Raw genomic sequence first — 15,568 nt, 5'->3', positions numbered from 1 at the left:
CCTCAAGGCCGGGCCAGACTCTGGAGGACACTTGGAACAGGGGGAGGGGTTTGGCTCCGGGGATTAGGGATCCTGGCCAGGGCCGGAAGTTCTGCACTGGCCCGCAGACTTTGCCCAAGCTAGCCTGCCGCCAACGCTCTTGATCTTTCGCGACCCCCAGGCCCATAGCCTCTTTTTCGGCAGCGCGGCTTTCGGGTGCCGGGTCCCCAGGCGTGCTGGGTTCGCCCCCGCTCTTGGGAGCTAGCCCCTGGGCACCACCCAGCGAAGTCGGGACGCAGCACTCTAACCTCAGGCCTGACCCCGCCAGTCCCCCAGGTCCACGTTCCACTGCCGCTGAGGGGCGTTCGGGCGCCACCCAGCAGCCCAAATTGAAACCCTGAGAGGCTCGAGACTGAATCTAGAGGGGCAGGTAGAGGGGCCGGCCGGCGGCCCCTAAACACCCTGGTAAATCTGGGGCAAGGGAAGGTTTGTCACTTGGCAGAAGGGGAGCGGCTTGGAGGGCGGAGGAGAGCAGCCTCTGGGCGAAGCCCCTCGGAAGGGAAGGTTCCTCGAATCCAGCATAAATGTAGTGGGTGCTGCTGGCCGCCGAAGCCCCCGGCTGCTTGGGGCAGGCGATTTCCGTCTGCCGGTTTCCCGGGGGTTAGAACAGGATTCTGAGAGCTCTCCCCAGAGAACAGCAGCTCTCTCTGCTCTCCTGCTCGAATAAAGAGGGCAAATACCCGATTTCAATGAGTTTTAGCAACTTTTCAATAACTTAAGGAAAAAAAAAACAAAACCCCTTGTCATGAAGGAATTCTACCATAGCAAGTGTTTATCATTTTGAAAGAGTGGCAGCTGGAGGTGGCTTGCATGCTTTCTGAACGAAATCGGTGTGTTGTGTGTGTGTGTATACGCGCGCATATGTATGTATGATCTAGACTAAAGTATAAATGCTAGTTGACTGTTTCCTCTAAATTTCCGGACTTGTTGAACAAGCTTTCTTTGTTTGGACACTCCTGTAGAGGAGTGAAGGAAACTACCATAGTATCACCAGTGTTTTCTGTAGCCTAGAACTTCTTGTTAAAAACCCTCTTTCCCTCATCTCATACTCACATACCTGCACACACTCCCCTCTCCCCCAACAATAACCCCCTTCTTTCACTTCAGTACCTATACACTTGCTGGTTATCAGAATACACAGTTCTCCCTCATATGACTGCAAAACTATAACAATTAAAAGCAATGACATGGAAAATTCATCAAGATATTAGAATTTTTCCAGTGGTGTAGAATCACAAATTTCCTCAAATCTTTAAGAAAGATGACCCTTTACAATAAAGATGATAATTACACTGTCTAAGAATATGACTAATTACTTTTCAATTCGCATTTGTGTGTCAGCAGGGCCCCTCTGGGATGGTGTAAACCTATTCAGCTCCAAATACAGCCCTGTATTCTGCCCTGCGTTCCACAGGACCATTTTCTACGTGAAAAGTCTATGGATACACAAACTTCCACTCAAACCAATGTCCAGTTTTATTGCAAGAAAGTAGCAGCAGTGTCTAAGGTAAGAAAGTTTTTGCTTTTATTGAAAATTTATGACTCAGTATTGTAATAAATAAACAACCATTTTCACAAAAAGAATGACAGTGCTATGCTAGAGAAGAAAATATTAAATGAGGGGATTTACTTGTAGTGGCAAGACAGACTATTATCAATACAGAATAAATATTAACAGCATTCTTGAGTCAATGTTGAGACGCAACAAAATGTAGGAACCAAGCAAGATGTAATAAATAATTATCCAGAGAAAAAGATGGTGCATTCTCAGATAAGGACTGCCTTTATAAACTGATGCATGTCAATTAGTCCCATCCTCACAGCTCACCTTCAAACCACAGGGCTTGTCTCTGGCTATGTTAAAGGGCCATCCTCTGAGGAAAGCAGAGGGAGAAGAGGAACTCTATTATCCTTACAGTGAAACGTAAACAACTGCAGAAAACTCCACTGGTAAATAGAACACAGGTTAATAAGCAGACTGAATATGATCTAACTATAAAATTTAGGTAACAGAGTAAATGTTACATATGGCAGGACCGGAAAAAAAATCATGACATTTTTCTTATCCCCTTGTTACCCCCCTCCCACTGTCATTATGCTATTACCAACAACAACAAAAATGTTTTAAATTTTCCTTCCATCAAAAAATGAGGGAAAATAATGACAAGCTTTTTTTTTTTTGAACAGCTTCTTGAACACCTCCAATACCAATCACTCACAAGGTGTTTGTGCAAATCTATTTCACATGATTTCAAGGAAATGATTAACTCACAAAAAAATCCTTAAAGCTATTCTGGAGTTCTGTATATTATCTGGAAATGAGGGAAGAAAAAGGGTGGTGGTGGTAAAGAAGTACAATCCAGTCAAACAAAATGTTAAAAGTTTTAAATCGATGAGTCTGACTTTTTCTGGTCTGGGGAACCAAGACTCTAAAATGTTGGGAGAGATTCTGGTCTGACGGCTACTGAAGAACACATTTCTCCTCTTTCTTGGCCATCTTGCCTTTGTTTTGCTCCAGAGTTCGCTCCAAATGCTCATCTTCTTCTTCGGCCCTGGATATCAGACAAACAGGAAACAAAATTATTTTTCTTCGTGGAGGGTAGAGCAGCACTCGCCTCTTGCCCGGTATTTTGGCTCCCCAGCAGGAGTGGGGAGCACCGGGCCAGTGGGAAGCTGCCCCGGCCCTGCAGCGACCTCTGGACTGAACTTTCCGCACACTTCTCGGCACCTCGGCAGGTGGCCCGGCCTCGACCCCGATCCCACGGCCCACTCACTGCTTCTCCTGAGCGTCCAAGTCCCTGACGAGCGCATCGCGCTTGTTCACCAGGGCCACCAGCTCATCTAGCAGGAGCTGTTCGCGTCGCTTCTGGGCCTCGGTCTTCTGCCAGTCTGCAGGGGACAGGAGGCTGGTTACCACCGGCAGGGCCTCCGCACACCCGGCCCCCGCCCCCCCCTTCCCGCCTTTTCCTCAGATTTCTCGGCAAACCACGTTAAAGAGCCACTAAGTGTTTTCTGGGGAGGGGTTGGCTATCGCGGTGAGGGTTTCACTGCTAAAACCCTGCTTTCCAAATGTTAGTATTTCCCGCAGATGGAGATAGCTACGGCAGGGTGGGAACCTGCTTAAAACCAGGTGTGAGCCCTTGGCTAGCCTGAGGTGCGCACCTGAATCCAGCCAAAGAGGGGGAGGGGAGCTGGAGGCCCAGAAGAGGTTGGCCCTGGGGTTGGTGGTGGGGGAAGTGGGTAAAAGAGGAGGCGGGAAACAGCGATGGGCGATAAAATCATTCCGAAAAGGCTAGAGAATCTGCCTGTGAACCTAGCCTCTTCCCCCACCCCCACTCTCACCCCAAACAGCCCATTCTTCGCTAATTTCCTCCTCGCTCTATTTTAGCAGTTGGATGTATCTCACACTGGGCGCCATATGCTTCACAATAACTTTAAAAGTAGTGAATCGGCTAATTAGCATTTTTCTTTGAAGTAAAAAATAAATTTGCTCTGCAATATTACACTGCAGCTCTCGATCGCATCACAGCCAGTTTTCTTTTGGAGATGTTTGCTGGGTGGTTTCAAATCAAAGCACTTTCGCAAAGGAAAAATTACATATTTCTTTTTGAAATCCCATGTTAAAGGCTGGAAAATCCGATGGGCAGTGCTCTTTCCATGGGTAGGAGCGGGTTTTTTTAAGGTTTTGGGTCCCAATAATATAGTTCCTAATTTTTGCTGCTCTGATAGTTTCCCTAAGATGAGCAGCAGTTTCATTTAATAAAAACAGGACCAAATCGAACATTTAAAACACTTTTGAAACCAAAGCCAACTGCTCTCTGGCCAGACTGTAAGGGCTTGTAGCTGTCAATCAACCCCCAGTCTACCCCGCCTCCCTCATTAGGAAGGTAAACAATGAAAAGAAGAAGTAGATGATGAGGCAGATAGCAGAACAAATGAGGACCTATAGGGAAACAGGACACCAGCTTAAAAAAAAAGGGGGGGAAAAAAAAAAACCATGGCCACTGACTCCTGCAGCCCCCTTCCCCCAACGAATGCACTTTCCAAAAAACAGAGGAGTGCAATCCTTTCGGGTTTCTCTCTTCTCTCTCCATTGCCCTGGGCAATCATGTTAAAACTCACATGGCTGGTGCTTATTCAGATAAACCTAACAATGCACACCGCTGGTTACCATGTGAATCTTCACAAACCACACAAGAATGTGCTGGTTCAAATCCCCCCGACCCCCTCCAAAGCAAAATTTATTCAAGACAGCAAACTGCTCAGCAGCTTTATGAAAGCAAATGGTGCTAGAGGGAATTCTATCTTGTATTTACAAATTAAAAATTAGATGCATCATCATGCAATAAAGGTTAGAATAGCAGCAAAAAGCTAGAACGGCCTATTCAATTTTATCACTATTCTTTTCATTATAAGCTCAAACACATACATACATATATATGAGAAACATGCTATATGTTAATTATCCACATTCAATACAAAATATCACACAAATAAATTCATTAAATAAGTGATCACTATTATAGTCTTATAAAAAAGTGAAATATTCTATAGCATAGAGAGGAATAAAGAAACTATTATGGAAAGCTTTTTTCTAAATATGAGAATTTTAAAAATAATAAACAACAAAATTGAAGAGAAGCCATATCTATCACAATTTTAGCCTTTGGATTTAAATGCAACTGAGGAACAGGAATGTTGGAAAATTTTCTAATCTGGTTCTTGTTCTTGAATCAGTCTTATTCTACACAGCAGGTAAATTAATAGACTCTCCAGGCTGGAAAGATCTTAAAGGTCATCCATCTAGTCTAATTTGAGGTAACTGTAGTTCTAGAAATATTAATTCCAGAAAAAAAATCTGCTAAATTTGTAAAAGACCTGGAACTACTTTGTAATTATTAAGATTACTAGGTTTGATGAATACTATATCTATTTCCAACCTCAATAAATCATTCTGATTATACACTTTGATTTATAATTCTTCTAAAACATTTTGATAAGAGCTTTACAACTGGAAAATTTTCTCTGCCATACACAAAAAATAGAATTAAATTAAAAATTAAAAAATTGTTTTAAACAAAAAAAAATTTTAACAACACACATTATTTTCTTAATTATTCCCTCTCTGAACTTGATCAGTAATTTTTAAGGCTTTAATTAGTAATTAAAAACATCAGGATTTCTTTTAATATTGAAAAAGTTAGGACTTTTAAGGATAAAAGAAGAATTTGTAAAAAAATTTTAACACCTGAAGTATTGAGTAATTTTTAAAATCTTAACTTTTTCCTAGGTCAATAATGGCATTTCCCATAATTATAATAAAAGTATTTTAAACTTAAGAATAGTTAAATAATTTTCATCATTTCTAAGTCAAATTCAACTGATATAAGAGTTTTAAATATCCCAGCATAAATTTATAGGGTTTTTTATATTAAATCTGTCATTAGAATACTACCTTGATATCTATCTACAAGATATTTGTCAATTGTAGAGAAATAGCTATGTGCAGTAAATAGATTTTACATTAACAAAACTATACTTTTACTTTGCATTTACTTTCTCATAATGGGAATAAATTACATATGTACACAAATGCAAACATACACATACATATGTTTATACATACATATATATTTGAATGCTCATTTGAGAAATTACGTAAACTATTTTGATCATTTTTTAAAAATTTAATATTACATTTAAAATTGATCAAGATTCACATTTGTATGTTCAAGCTTAAATTTTTTAAAATCCCATTTTAAATAGCTTCACCTAGACATGTTATGTTTAAAAAGCCTGCATGTAAGTTTATCTGTTACCTGTTATGCATTTTAAGAAAGGATTACTCACCTATAACACCAGTCACAGCTAGCTAGCTGCACTGACTTTGGCTTGGACAGACTACAATGTGGGTTCTGATTAATTTAAAGATTCCAGTGCACTTTTGCTACAAAAGCCATATCCTCTCACAACAAATAGGATTAAGTTTTGATGCTGCATTTGAGCCAAAGTGTTGAAATAAAGAGATTCTGTTTATGTCCATCTGCACTGAACTGTTTTGTTAATTTAAAAAACTCTTTTTTATATATAGGGCCAATTATTCATTCCCCGATTCAGTTTATTTGCTGAAGTTGATAATTACCTTGAAAACAGGCAAGAGAAATACCTATAAACACTTTAACAGAAAGGACCTAAAGTTCTTGTAGTAAACCTTCAACCTTGCCACTATAAATAAGCCTGGCACTTTGATGAAAATTAACACTAGTTTTGTAAAGAGCACATTGGGGGATTGCAGTCAAGTCTTATCTTTAGTTCCAGTCAACTAGCAATCCTGAAAGAGTTTGCATCATCATCAGAACAGGCCATTTGATAGGATTCTACCGCTGTACCTAATCAATCTATGGAAGACTGTGGCTGTGCTGTGTAACAAAGCTAAAATAGATTTACAAATGGGGTTTTAGGGGATAAGCTCCTCCACGGGATTACATATTGATTTTAAATATAAAAAGCTTATCATATAAACCATAACTACAAAAATAGTGAACCTATGCATAAATCCCTTTAGAAGAGCACCCACTTCAAACTCTAAGCCAAGAATAAATCAAGATGTACAAAATCCTAGAGAAGATCCATTTCTTGTGCAGAAAATGAACATACCACTTTCTAAAAGCCCACCCCAATGTGTGCAGAAATGAATTTATCTTTCCTGAGGGGGCATTAAATAATCTGGAACAAAGAAAAAAAAAACTATAGGAAAAGTATCTAAAAGATGTTTGTTAGCTTGAGGGATCCTACAACTTAGCTCAGTAGAGTGAAACTCCTGCTATGAAAAACACCTCAGGACAAAAGGGTAAAAAAACAGGCCAAAGTGATTATGTATTCTCAGAAGAATAGACATATTGAATATTATTTTTTTGCTCTCAAACCAAGCTGTTAATATTTCTTTCAATGTGCTATGGCTATTATTATTCTGTGCTTTTCTCCCAGTAAATGGTTTCAGCAAATTTATTTCAAAAGATTTTAGTTTATTTATTACTTAAACTATCTTAAGGTTACTAAGTAGAAGAGATGGGGGAAAAAAGAGGAATGAACTTTAAAACAAAGGAAAGCAAAACAAAAACAACTAATGTTGCCTATTCATATGGTTTTCCATGGTGTTTTAACACGCAAAAAGGCTATGGAACTGCATGTGTGTCCATTTTAAGGGTTAGCTCAGAGGACATTGTCTTCACAGAGCTGATCTTTACCATGATCAGAACCTTTCTAGGACAGCTCAGCCCAGGCAAGTGGGACAGGCCTCTCTCTAAGAAAGTATCTTTATTTGTAATCAACAGGCTGTTCCTTTCTTCAAGTCTCTTTTTTCCCTCAACCAGCAAGGGAAACTGGAGGAGAGAGTCAAGGCACAGTGAGATATGGAACAATGTCATTAAAAATCAAAACAGAATGATAACTCAAAAAACTAACAATTGTATTAAAGTATTTTAAAAAGCAAAATATTATTTTTCTCTCTGCTTAAAAAATATGACTTTCTACTGGTTTTCTCTTATGTCTAAGAAAAGTCAGACAGATAAAATGTTAGATTGTTTAAGATTGTAAATCTGGTATGCAGGGATAGGACTGCCAATGAAACTGGGATTATTTATATGTGTCATGGCTCTCTTTTTAAGATGGATATTTGGTAATAATACTGGTTTGGGGGATAGAACCAATTATCTATATTGAAAGTCAACTGCATTGTATCAAGCTATATTTCAGGGACAATTTATCTTTCTGCATATGAAAGGGTAGATTAAAAAAAGTAAAGAATACTCTGTGTTGAGTGTAATATAAAATAAATCTATAAAGAACAAACTGTATAATGGGTTATATATTATACATAGTATATATTACACACACATATATATACACACTATATAAATAGTATTTGCTATACCTGCCTTTCAACTGATCAGCTTTCCAGTCTCTTTTAATAACTATTATACCATGACTACAAAAATTATATTGAGAGGAAAAATATCATTTAGTATACTTACATACTTTATTTCAATGGCAAATTTCATACAACTTTTAAATAATTTTGACAAATTTTACTGTCATTATCAATGGTATAATTTGATACATTTGAATAGCCAGTTGAAGGAAGTTGGAAAACTGAAACCTTTTAAAATAAAGCAAATCAGATTTCTAAATGATGATATACAAATGTCGCCAGTGATATTTATTAAATGAGATTATGGATATAAAAGTAATTAAAAATAAAACTTCTATAAAAATATATGATATTATTTAGATAGACAGCATACATTTTAATAGCTATTAAAATAGTTTAAGAATATAAGGTTTCAATTGGCTTTCCCTTACAAACTTAAATTTCTAGTTTCTAAACTAATTAGAATTGACTTATTATGGATCAGGTACCTTATCAGGTGAAGAATGAAATTACCATGGACAGTCAATGGGTTAAGAGGTCAATATAGAATAGGAAAATCAATTTGCATTGATTAGACAAAAGGTCCATTTTACCGAGCCCAAAGGATTAGCTTTTAAGCAGACATCTTTGAACTATAAGACATTTTCAACTGAGAGGTATAAGGAGAACAGCGTTATAAAAAACCTAAAAATTTTTTAAATTAATCATTTATAGTAAATGCCATAGTTAAGCTAGCTGATGTTTGCTGATATAATGAACCATGTGTAGAATTACTATATAATTCATTTAAAAGCTTTATGAAAAGTGTGGAAGTGTTTTATTTATCTCTTACGCCAATCTTTGCCTGAACATTTACTTAATAGAAGTTGGAATCTTAAGAACTACAGTAAACTGGACAATGACATATTTCAGTGTTGACATCAATTAAATATTAAGGTAAAATTTAGAGTCTGTGAACAATCAAAATGATAAATCTTTTCCAAACCTCCCCTGTGGAAACAACTTTAAATTGCACATAAGTAAAATGTAATTAAATCAACTAACTCCTTATATTTTCTATTTTATGGATGTTTAAGCTTAATGGATCAAAAGTTAAGATATTTTTCTACTATTATTAATAGCAAACATAATGATTATCTATCTGAATTAGAGTCCTTGGGTTTATATGGATACTGCTTTCTGCCTCTAAGGCATTTATTTGCAATTCCTGCAGGTCCCTAGTAGACCAGACCTAGTAAGACCAGATGTGTATCACACTCTTTAAATATTTTTGACAACTGACATCTCCCATACCTCACCACACCACAACATTTCTTACCTTCAATGGCTAGCATTGCCCGCAATTCCCGGTTCAGCAGCTCATACCTTCGTTCTAAATCATGTTCTTTTTCCCTAGGCAAGTTGCAAAAGTTCATCAATATGCTAATTACTAAATCATTAAACACTTAAAAGAACCTTTAGGTTACATTGATTTTAGGACTCATAACTGACTTTTCTCTTTAACTTTAAGCCACTCTAAACAAATGATACACAAACCCAAAACCTTCCTCAGTCAACTATTTACTAGTCCTATTATTTTCCTCTTTCAATTTTGAATAGGCACAGAGGTATATTTTAATCTGAGGATAAGTGGTTTCATTCTTTAATGCTTCTTGTGTTAAGTACCAGATATAAGGCTACTTTCTAACATATTTTTTTTCACAGTTCATAATGAAGATTCTTTTGTCCAAAACTCCATGTGAAAAGAATACAAGAAACATGAAAGTACTACCAGTGCAAATATATCATAGAGACAAAGATTCAGGATTAGTTTAAATTTTGTGCTTCATCATAATTCTTTTTTCAAGTTTAGGCATAGCTGAAATTATAAAATTAGAGTTTTTCACTAAAATAAAACATGTAAGCCTGCTCCTTCCCACACTAGGTGGCATACTATAAGAACACTACTAGTGAGCAAAAAGGAACAATCATTAAGTCCTATAGTGAACTAAATGCTAAAGACTAAGAATGCTTACATTTAATTTAGTCTCCATTTTACTGTACTTGCAATCATTAAAAGGTCACTTCTGTTTTAGTAATTAATCTCTTATCCCAAAATTTAGAGTAACATCACTTGTAGACTATAAATGTGCTTTTGTCCTTATTCAGGCTTATTTTTATTTTTTACCTTAGAATTTGTTATTAAATAAACTTCAATTTTATTTCTCTTCCCCTCTAACCCTCAATATAAACCAAAATCTCCCTTTTCACACAAGTGATTTATTTCTTAAACACGAAAACTGTTTTATTCCTTGGCCTTCTGTATAATAAACACCTTTTTTCAGTGTCTATCATTCCATTTAGAAAGTCTTATTATTCAAATAAAAACTGTTATATATTATTTTTAATTTTTATAAAAACTTACTGTAATCTCTAAGGAAAGAAAAAAAATTAGTCCTAATAAATATGAAACTCCAAAGAAGGCAATACCAAAAACCTAAGACTTACCAATGTTGTAGGAAAAACAAGCATAATCATGAGTACTTACAGAAGAGAGAGCTGGTTCATTCTCCTTATTAAGGCATTTTTCTTATTAACTAACATAAACCATTCCTGCATCATAGCTTCTTCTTCTTCTGTGTTCCTTCCTACAATCCAGGAAGAGTTACCTCTTATTATATGACATTATACAGCCAAATAATAGTTTAGCACAAGATTTTTTTTAACATGGAAAAATATTTTAGCCACTTCAATACTACATATTAAACTACTTACAATAATATAAGATTACAGTCCAAGGCCTGAAAAAACAAAATCAATATTTAAAAACTCACAAGCCAATCTTCTAAAGCCGATATTATTCGGCATGTGTATTTTTAGTCCCCCTGAACATACCTATAGATCATATTAACACTAAGTACAGTAAACAAAATGTTCCACCTTTTAAATCCTCCCCAGAGGCTGACTTGCTCTTATGTTTCAGTGAGGAACTCATGGAGCTGACAGACACATAGTCATGATAAAGAGAAAAAAAAAAAAAAAGAACCCTGTAACATTAAAAAATCATTATGAGAATCATAAGACTAACAGGAAGATCAGAGAAGTCCACAGACTATGTGAAAGCTTCCACTGTAACCACTTGCTTTTTTTCTTATTTACCTCCCGAAAGGTAAACTAAAGATATACACACAATTGCCATTCTGGAATGCATCATCCTTAGTAGGGTAAACCACTTATAAATTATTAAATACATTGTAAATGACCAGGCTACAAAAAAGTAAAAGGTTACAATGAACATAATGTTCAGGAAACATTTGAGCACAGAGATAATCTAACATTTTAGATTACAAAGTCACTGACTACATACAGGAGATATTTAAAATTCACTATCCCTAATACCCATTCTATCATCTATACCACTCTTATACCCCCCAACAAAGGCCAGTATATTAAGGATTATAATAAGGCACAGTACATATTTGGCATTATTCATGTAGAAGTAGGCCACAATTATACTCAGGATACCTAGTCAAATTTACAACTTTTGATTTTTTTCCTGAATTTCCCCCATGATTGGTTTATTGCTTTGCTAAGTTACTATTTAATACAGTCCAACTTCTGTACAGCACTCATAGGGTTAATTTAAATAACTAATAAAAAATCAAATATCTCAGGTAAGATTATTAATCCCTAAGTTTTATTTTCATTTTAAATGAGATATTTCCTTTTAACTTTTAAACACACTAGAAGTCCACTTAAAAAATTCAAACAATACAAAGGTATAATTGAGTAAAAAGTCAAGTCTAGTCCTCTTTCACCAACCCCACACTCCCCATTTCCCCCTCTCCAGAAGTACTATTACAGTTTAGCCTGTCTCCTTCCAGACTGCATAGATAGCTATGTCTATCACACATGTATATATTTTATCTATAGACAACTATAGGTTTCTTTCCTTTATGATAAATGAGATCATATTAAGTACTAGCCTATGATTTGTTTTGTTATGCTGTCCAAATACCTACCTCATTCTTTTTAATACTTGCATAAATTATGGACATACCATATTTTATTTAAATATTTCCACTTTAATATAAATTTAAACACATTTTTAGGATGAAAATAGAATATAAAAAGCTGATCTGTGTGTAAAAGATTAAACATGTATTTTTGGAGCATCCTTGTAAAATAGATATTTGTTGTTCATCATTAGGGAGAATAGGGAGGACATATGCCTTCATTAAATGTTGTTAAAACTAATGGTATGAAGCCGACTTAGGATAGATTCTTTTGGAGTCTGAACAAAAGTCTTTATTGTTTTACAGTATTTTTAATCTCTCTTTTAGGGTAGCTGGTTTTGTATTCACTTTGGACCATGTGATGTCTTGACACTGGTCATGTGATATAGGCTGCGATAGGCACAAATCCCTGGGCAGCAACAAAAGAAGAAAGAGTAAAAAGAAAAAGCTGAGAAAAAGCTTGCAATTTGGAAAAAGGCCAATTGTACCCTGGTGAAGGCCTTTTTGATCAGTGAAATGCCACATGTGTGCAATATTAATAGGTGTAGATTTTATGATATTTTATTTTCTGATTAAAGACTTAATTCTTGTGTTCATAACCTAAATGTCTTCTAAAAATATAGACATATTAAAACTTTGAGTTTAACTTAACCTGTAATTGAGGCTTTCAGGCAATACTAGAAGCAACCAGCCTACTCTTAAATTAGCATTATTTTCTTCAATGGAAGACTGCTTCCTTGAGAATAACAATATTGATGTGGTACTGTGTTATTTTCAGTTTAACTCATGCCTATGATTTCTGGGTAAGAATAAAAGATCCTCCTCCCCTGATTGTTAGGAAATGACTAATAATAAAAGAATCTTACGTTTCAAAAGGAAATAAGCCTAACAATAAGAAATATTTAAAGACATATTACAGATTGCTACATAGATTATTTAAATTAACTGAAAAAACATTTTATATCACTAAATCCTTATCTGAGATAGTACACAATGATGGAAATCTATACTTAGCCTAGGAATAAAAAATTAAAATTTCTTCTAATACATCATTACACTATTGTTTTTAAGGGATTTTAAATTTTTAAAATTTAAAAAGCTTTTAAAAGCCAGTAAGTTGAACCATTACAAATTAATCCTGACTTTAATAACTGGTTAAAGACCCCTTTAGCTTTATAAGTAACAAAAAATATTAAAGCCTGTGATCACAGTGAGCTTTTCTCATTTCTCCTCTAACCATTTGTTATTTAATCCAATACTAGTAATCCAATTTGTCCATCAGACTTTTAAAGGGCAGAATGCAACTTCCTCAGCTTAGACACTTTTCAAAGTACAATATATTTTTCAAATGAATGCTGGATGTTTCATTTTTCCCAACTGTTCCTAGCTCTAATGCATGAGGAAAAAAAGAACAAGATGAACATTGTTCATACTGATTAAGTAAGAGCTCATTAAAGAGCTGTCAGTGCGGTACTTTGAATATGCATGAAGCATATAATCAGATCTAGTACCGTCACTAGAGGAGAATACGGTAAGTACAAAGGATTGATTTAATTACTTAGAGTGGGCCGTGGTGGTAAAGCAGTCTTGTTAGTGCAAAAAGAAAAAGAGGTTGTATTCTGGCACTGTTAGAAAAAAGGCAGTTTTAGCTTCTGCCACAATACCTAATCTCAGAATAAAGCACTTTACATTGTAGCTTAAAATGAAGACTGTCATTATTTTATAAAATGGCCATAAATCATTTAATCCTGTTTAACCTCACCTGGTTAACTACCTCTTTTTCAAAATTATCCTTAATTTGTAATTACAACCACATTTTTGTCATCTTAGAGCCAATACTTTTTTAAATCTTAATTTCTTTTCAGTTTCATGCCCTGAAAAATTCAAGGTATATACAATTGAAGGCCATTTTGAAATAAAATATGACAATATATTACAGTTCAGTATATGGTTACTAAAATGTGAAAGTATGGCTCAGTTATTACACTACATTTTAAAACATAGTACCTCATGTTTATTAAGAACACATTGCCAATAAAAACATCATAAAAACTACTTAAGTGGCTTTACTTTAACATTTTAAAGCACTGGACTAGTGAATATAATCTCTGGTAATATTTTTTTCTATTTCATTTCCTCAAGGCTTCTGCCTTTTATTTTGCTCCAGGAATGTAACATCTTTTCTGATACCACAATCTCTGAACGTCAGGGTTTTTTTAATCAATTATTTTGAAACAGAGTATGATTTGTAAAAATTATGAAATAATCAAGGATAATAATAATGGCAGGAAAAGCAACTACCTGTAAACATAACTTCAAATCATTCTTCCTATCACAGTTAATAAAAACTACTTAATAGAAAATAGCATATAATGCACAGCATGACATGTAGTATAAATACCTAAATGTTAGTTGACTATATCAATGACTTTTATATTCTATCTTCTCCAAAAAAATGATGTAAAGTTTTTGTTTGTTTGTTTGTTTCTTTGTTTGTTTGTTTGAGACAGAGTCTCACTCTGTTGCATGGGCTAGAGTGCCCTGGTGTCAGCCTAGCTCACAGCAACCTCAAACTCCTGGGTTCAAGCAATCCTTCTGCCTCAGCCTCCCAAGTAGCTGGGACTACAGGCACTCACCACCATGCCTGACTAATTTTTTGTTTCTATTTTTAGTTTCTCAGCTAATTTTTTCTATTTTTCGTAGAGACAGGGTCTTGCTAATTTTTCTATTTTTTGTAGAGATGGGGTCTTGCTCTTGCTCAGCTGGTCTTGAACTCCTTACCTCAAGCAATCCTGCCTCAGCCTCCCAGAGTGTTAGGATTACAGGTGTGACACACTGCACCCAGCCAATGATATAAAGTTAACATTTCAGTCATTCATTCATTTAAGAATTTGTACTTTGCCCAGCATCTTTCTGCACACACCTATAGTCCTCGCTACTTGGCAGGCTGAGGTAGGAGGATCGCTTGAGCCTAGGAGTTTGAGGTTGCTGTGAGCTCTGATGACACCACTGTACTCTAGTCAGGGCAACAGAGTGAGACCATATCAAAAAAAAAAAAAAAGAAAAAAGAATTTGTATGTTGTTTTTATTTATTTTTTCAGAAGTACTTGTTTTAATGTAAATTTTAAAATGAATAAAAGTGATACCAAACCTCTGAAATTATGAATCAATTTTAAAAACTATCTTCTAATTAACTTTTCCTAATTAATATTTCACCATAAAATTATTATCTATTTAGAAAGATAGTGAATTTTTTAGGCAGTGAATTCTTACATAAATGCAAAGTGAGGAACAATATAATTTTAGCTAAATAGAAGATAAATTCAATGAGAAAGAGCAAATACACATAAATATTGGCTGCTCTTGTACATGTGTACAAATTCAAGATTTTCCACCATGAAAACATTAAAGAATGCTGAAATCTTGCTATACCCCATAGTGGGGATGGATGCCTGACTAGTGACAGCCCTTAAAGGACACAGCACAGCAAAGCTAAAACAAACATAAAAACAAAAAAGCTGCCATTACAAATTGTCCTGATGGTCATTACAAAAATATGATGACCTTCGAAAGAGAGAGACATGAAGGTGTCCAACTAAGTGGT

The 15,568-nt window shown here is 35.4% G+C and overlaps 1 protein-coding gene across 8 annotated transcripts in view; it reads right to left on the bottom strand.

Annotated features, from left to right (window-relative positions):
• Positions 1–1,542: 1,542 nt before the first annotated feature.
• Positions 1,543–15,568, bottom strand: part of EHBP1 (EH domain binding protein 1) — a 323,665-nt gene continuing 309,639 nt past the window's right edge. For all 8 annotated transcript variants that reach the window (XM_045549705.1, XM_045549702.1, XM_045549704.1 and 5 more), the window contains 4 exons: positions 10,497–10,596; positions 9,288–9,361; positions 2,814–2,928; positions 1,543–2,591 (listed from right to left, as the gene is read on the bottom strand). In XM_045549705.1, coding sequence (XP_045405661.1) covers positions 2,501–2,591; positions 2,814–2,928; positions 9,288–9,361; positions 10,497–10,596 — 380 coding nt within the window. In that variant the 3' untranslated portion in view covers positions 1,543–2,500. The remainder of the gene's footprint in view (positions 2,592–2,813; positions 2,929–9,287; positions 9,362–10,496; positions 10,597–15,568) is intronic.

The sequence above is a fragment of the Lemur catta genome, chromosome 4 (assembly GCF_020740605.2).
Source record: "Lemur catta isolate mLemCat1 chromosome 4, mLemCat1.pri, whole genome shotgun sequence".
Classification (NCBI taxonomy): Eukaryota; Metazoa; Chordata; class Mammalia; order Primates; family Lemuridae; genus Lemur; species Lemur catta.
This window is presented reverse-complemented; position numbering and strand designations above follow the sequence as displayed.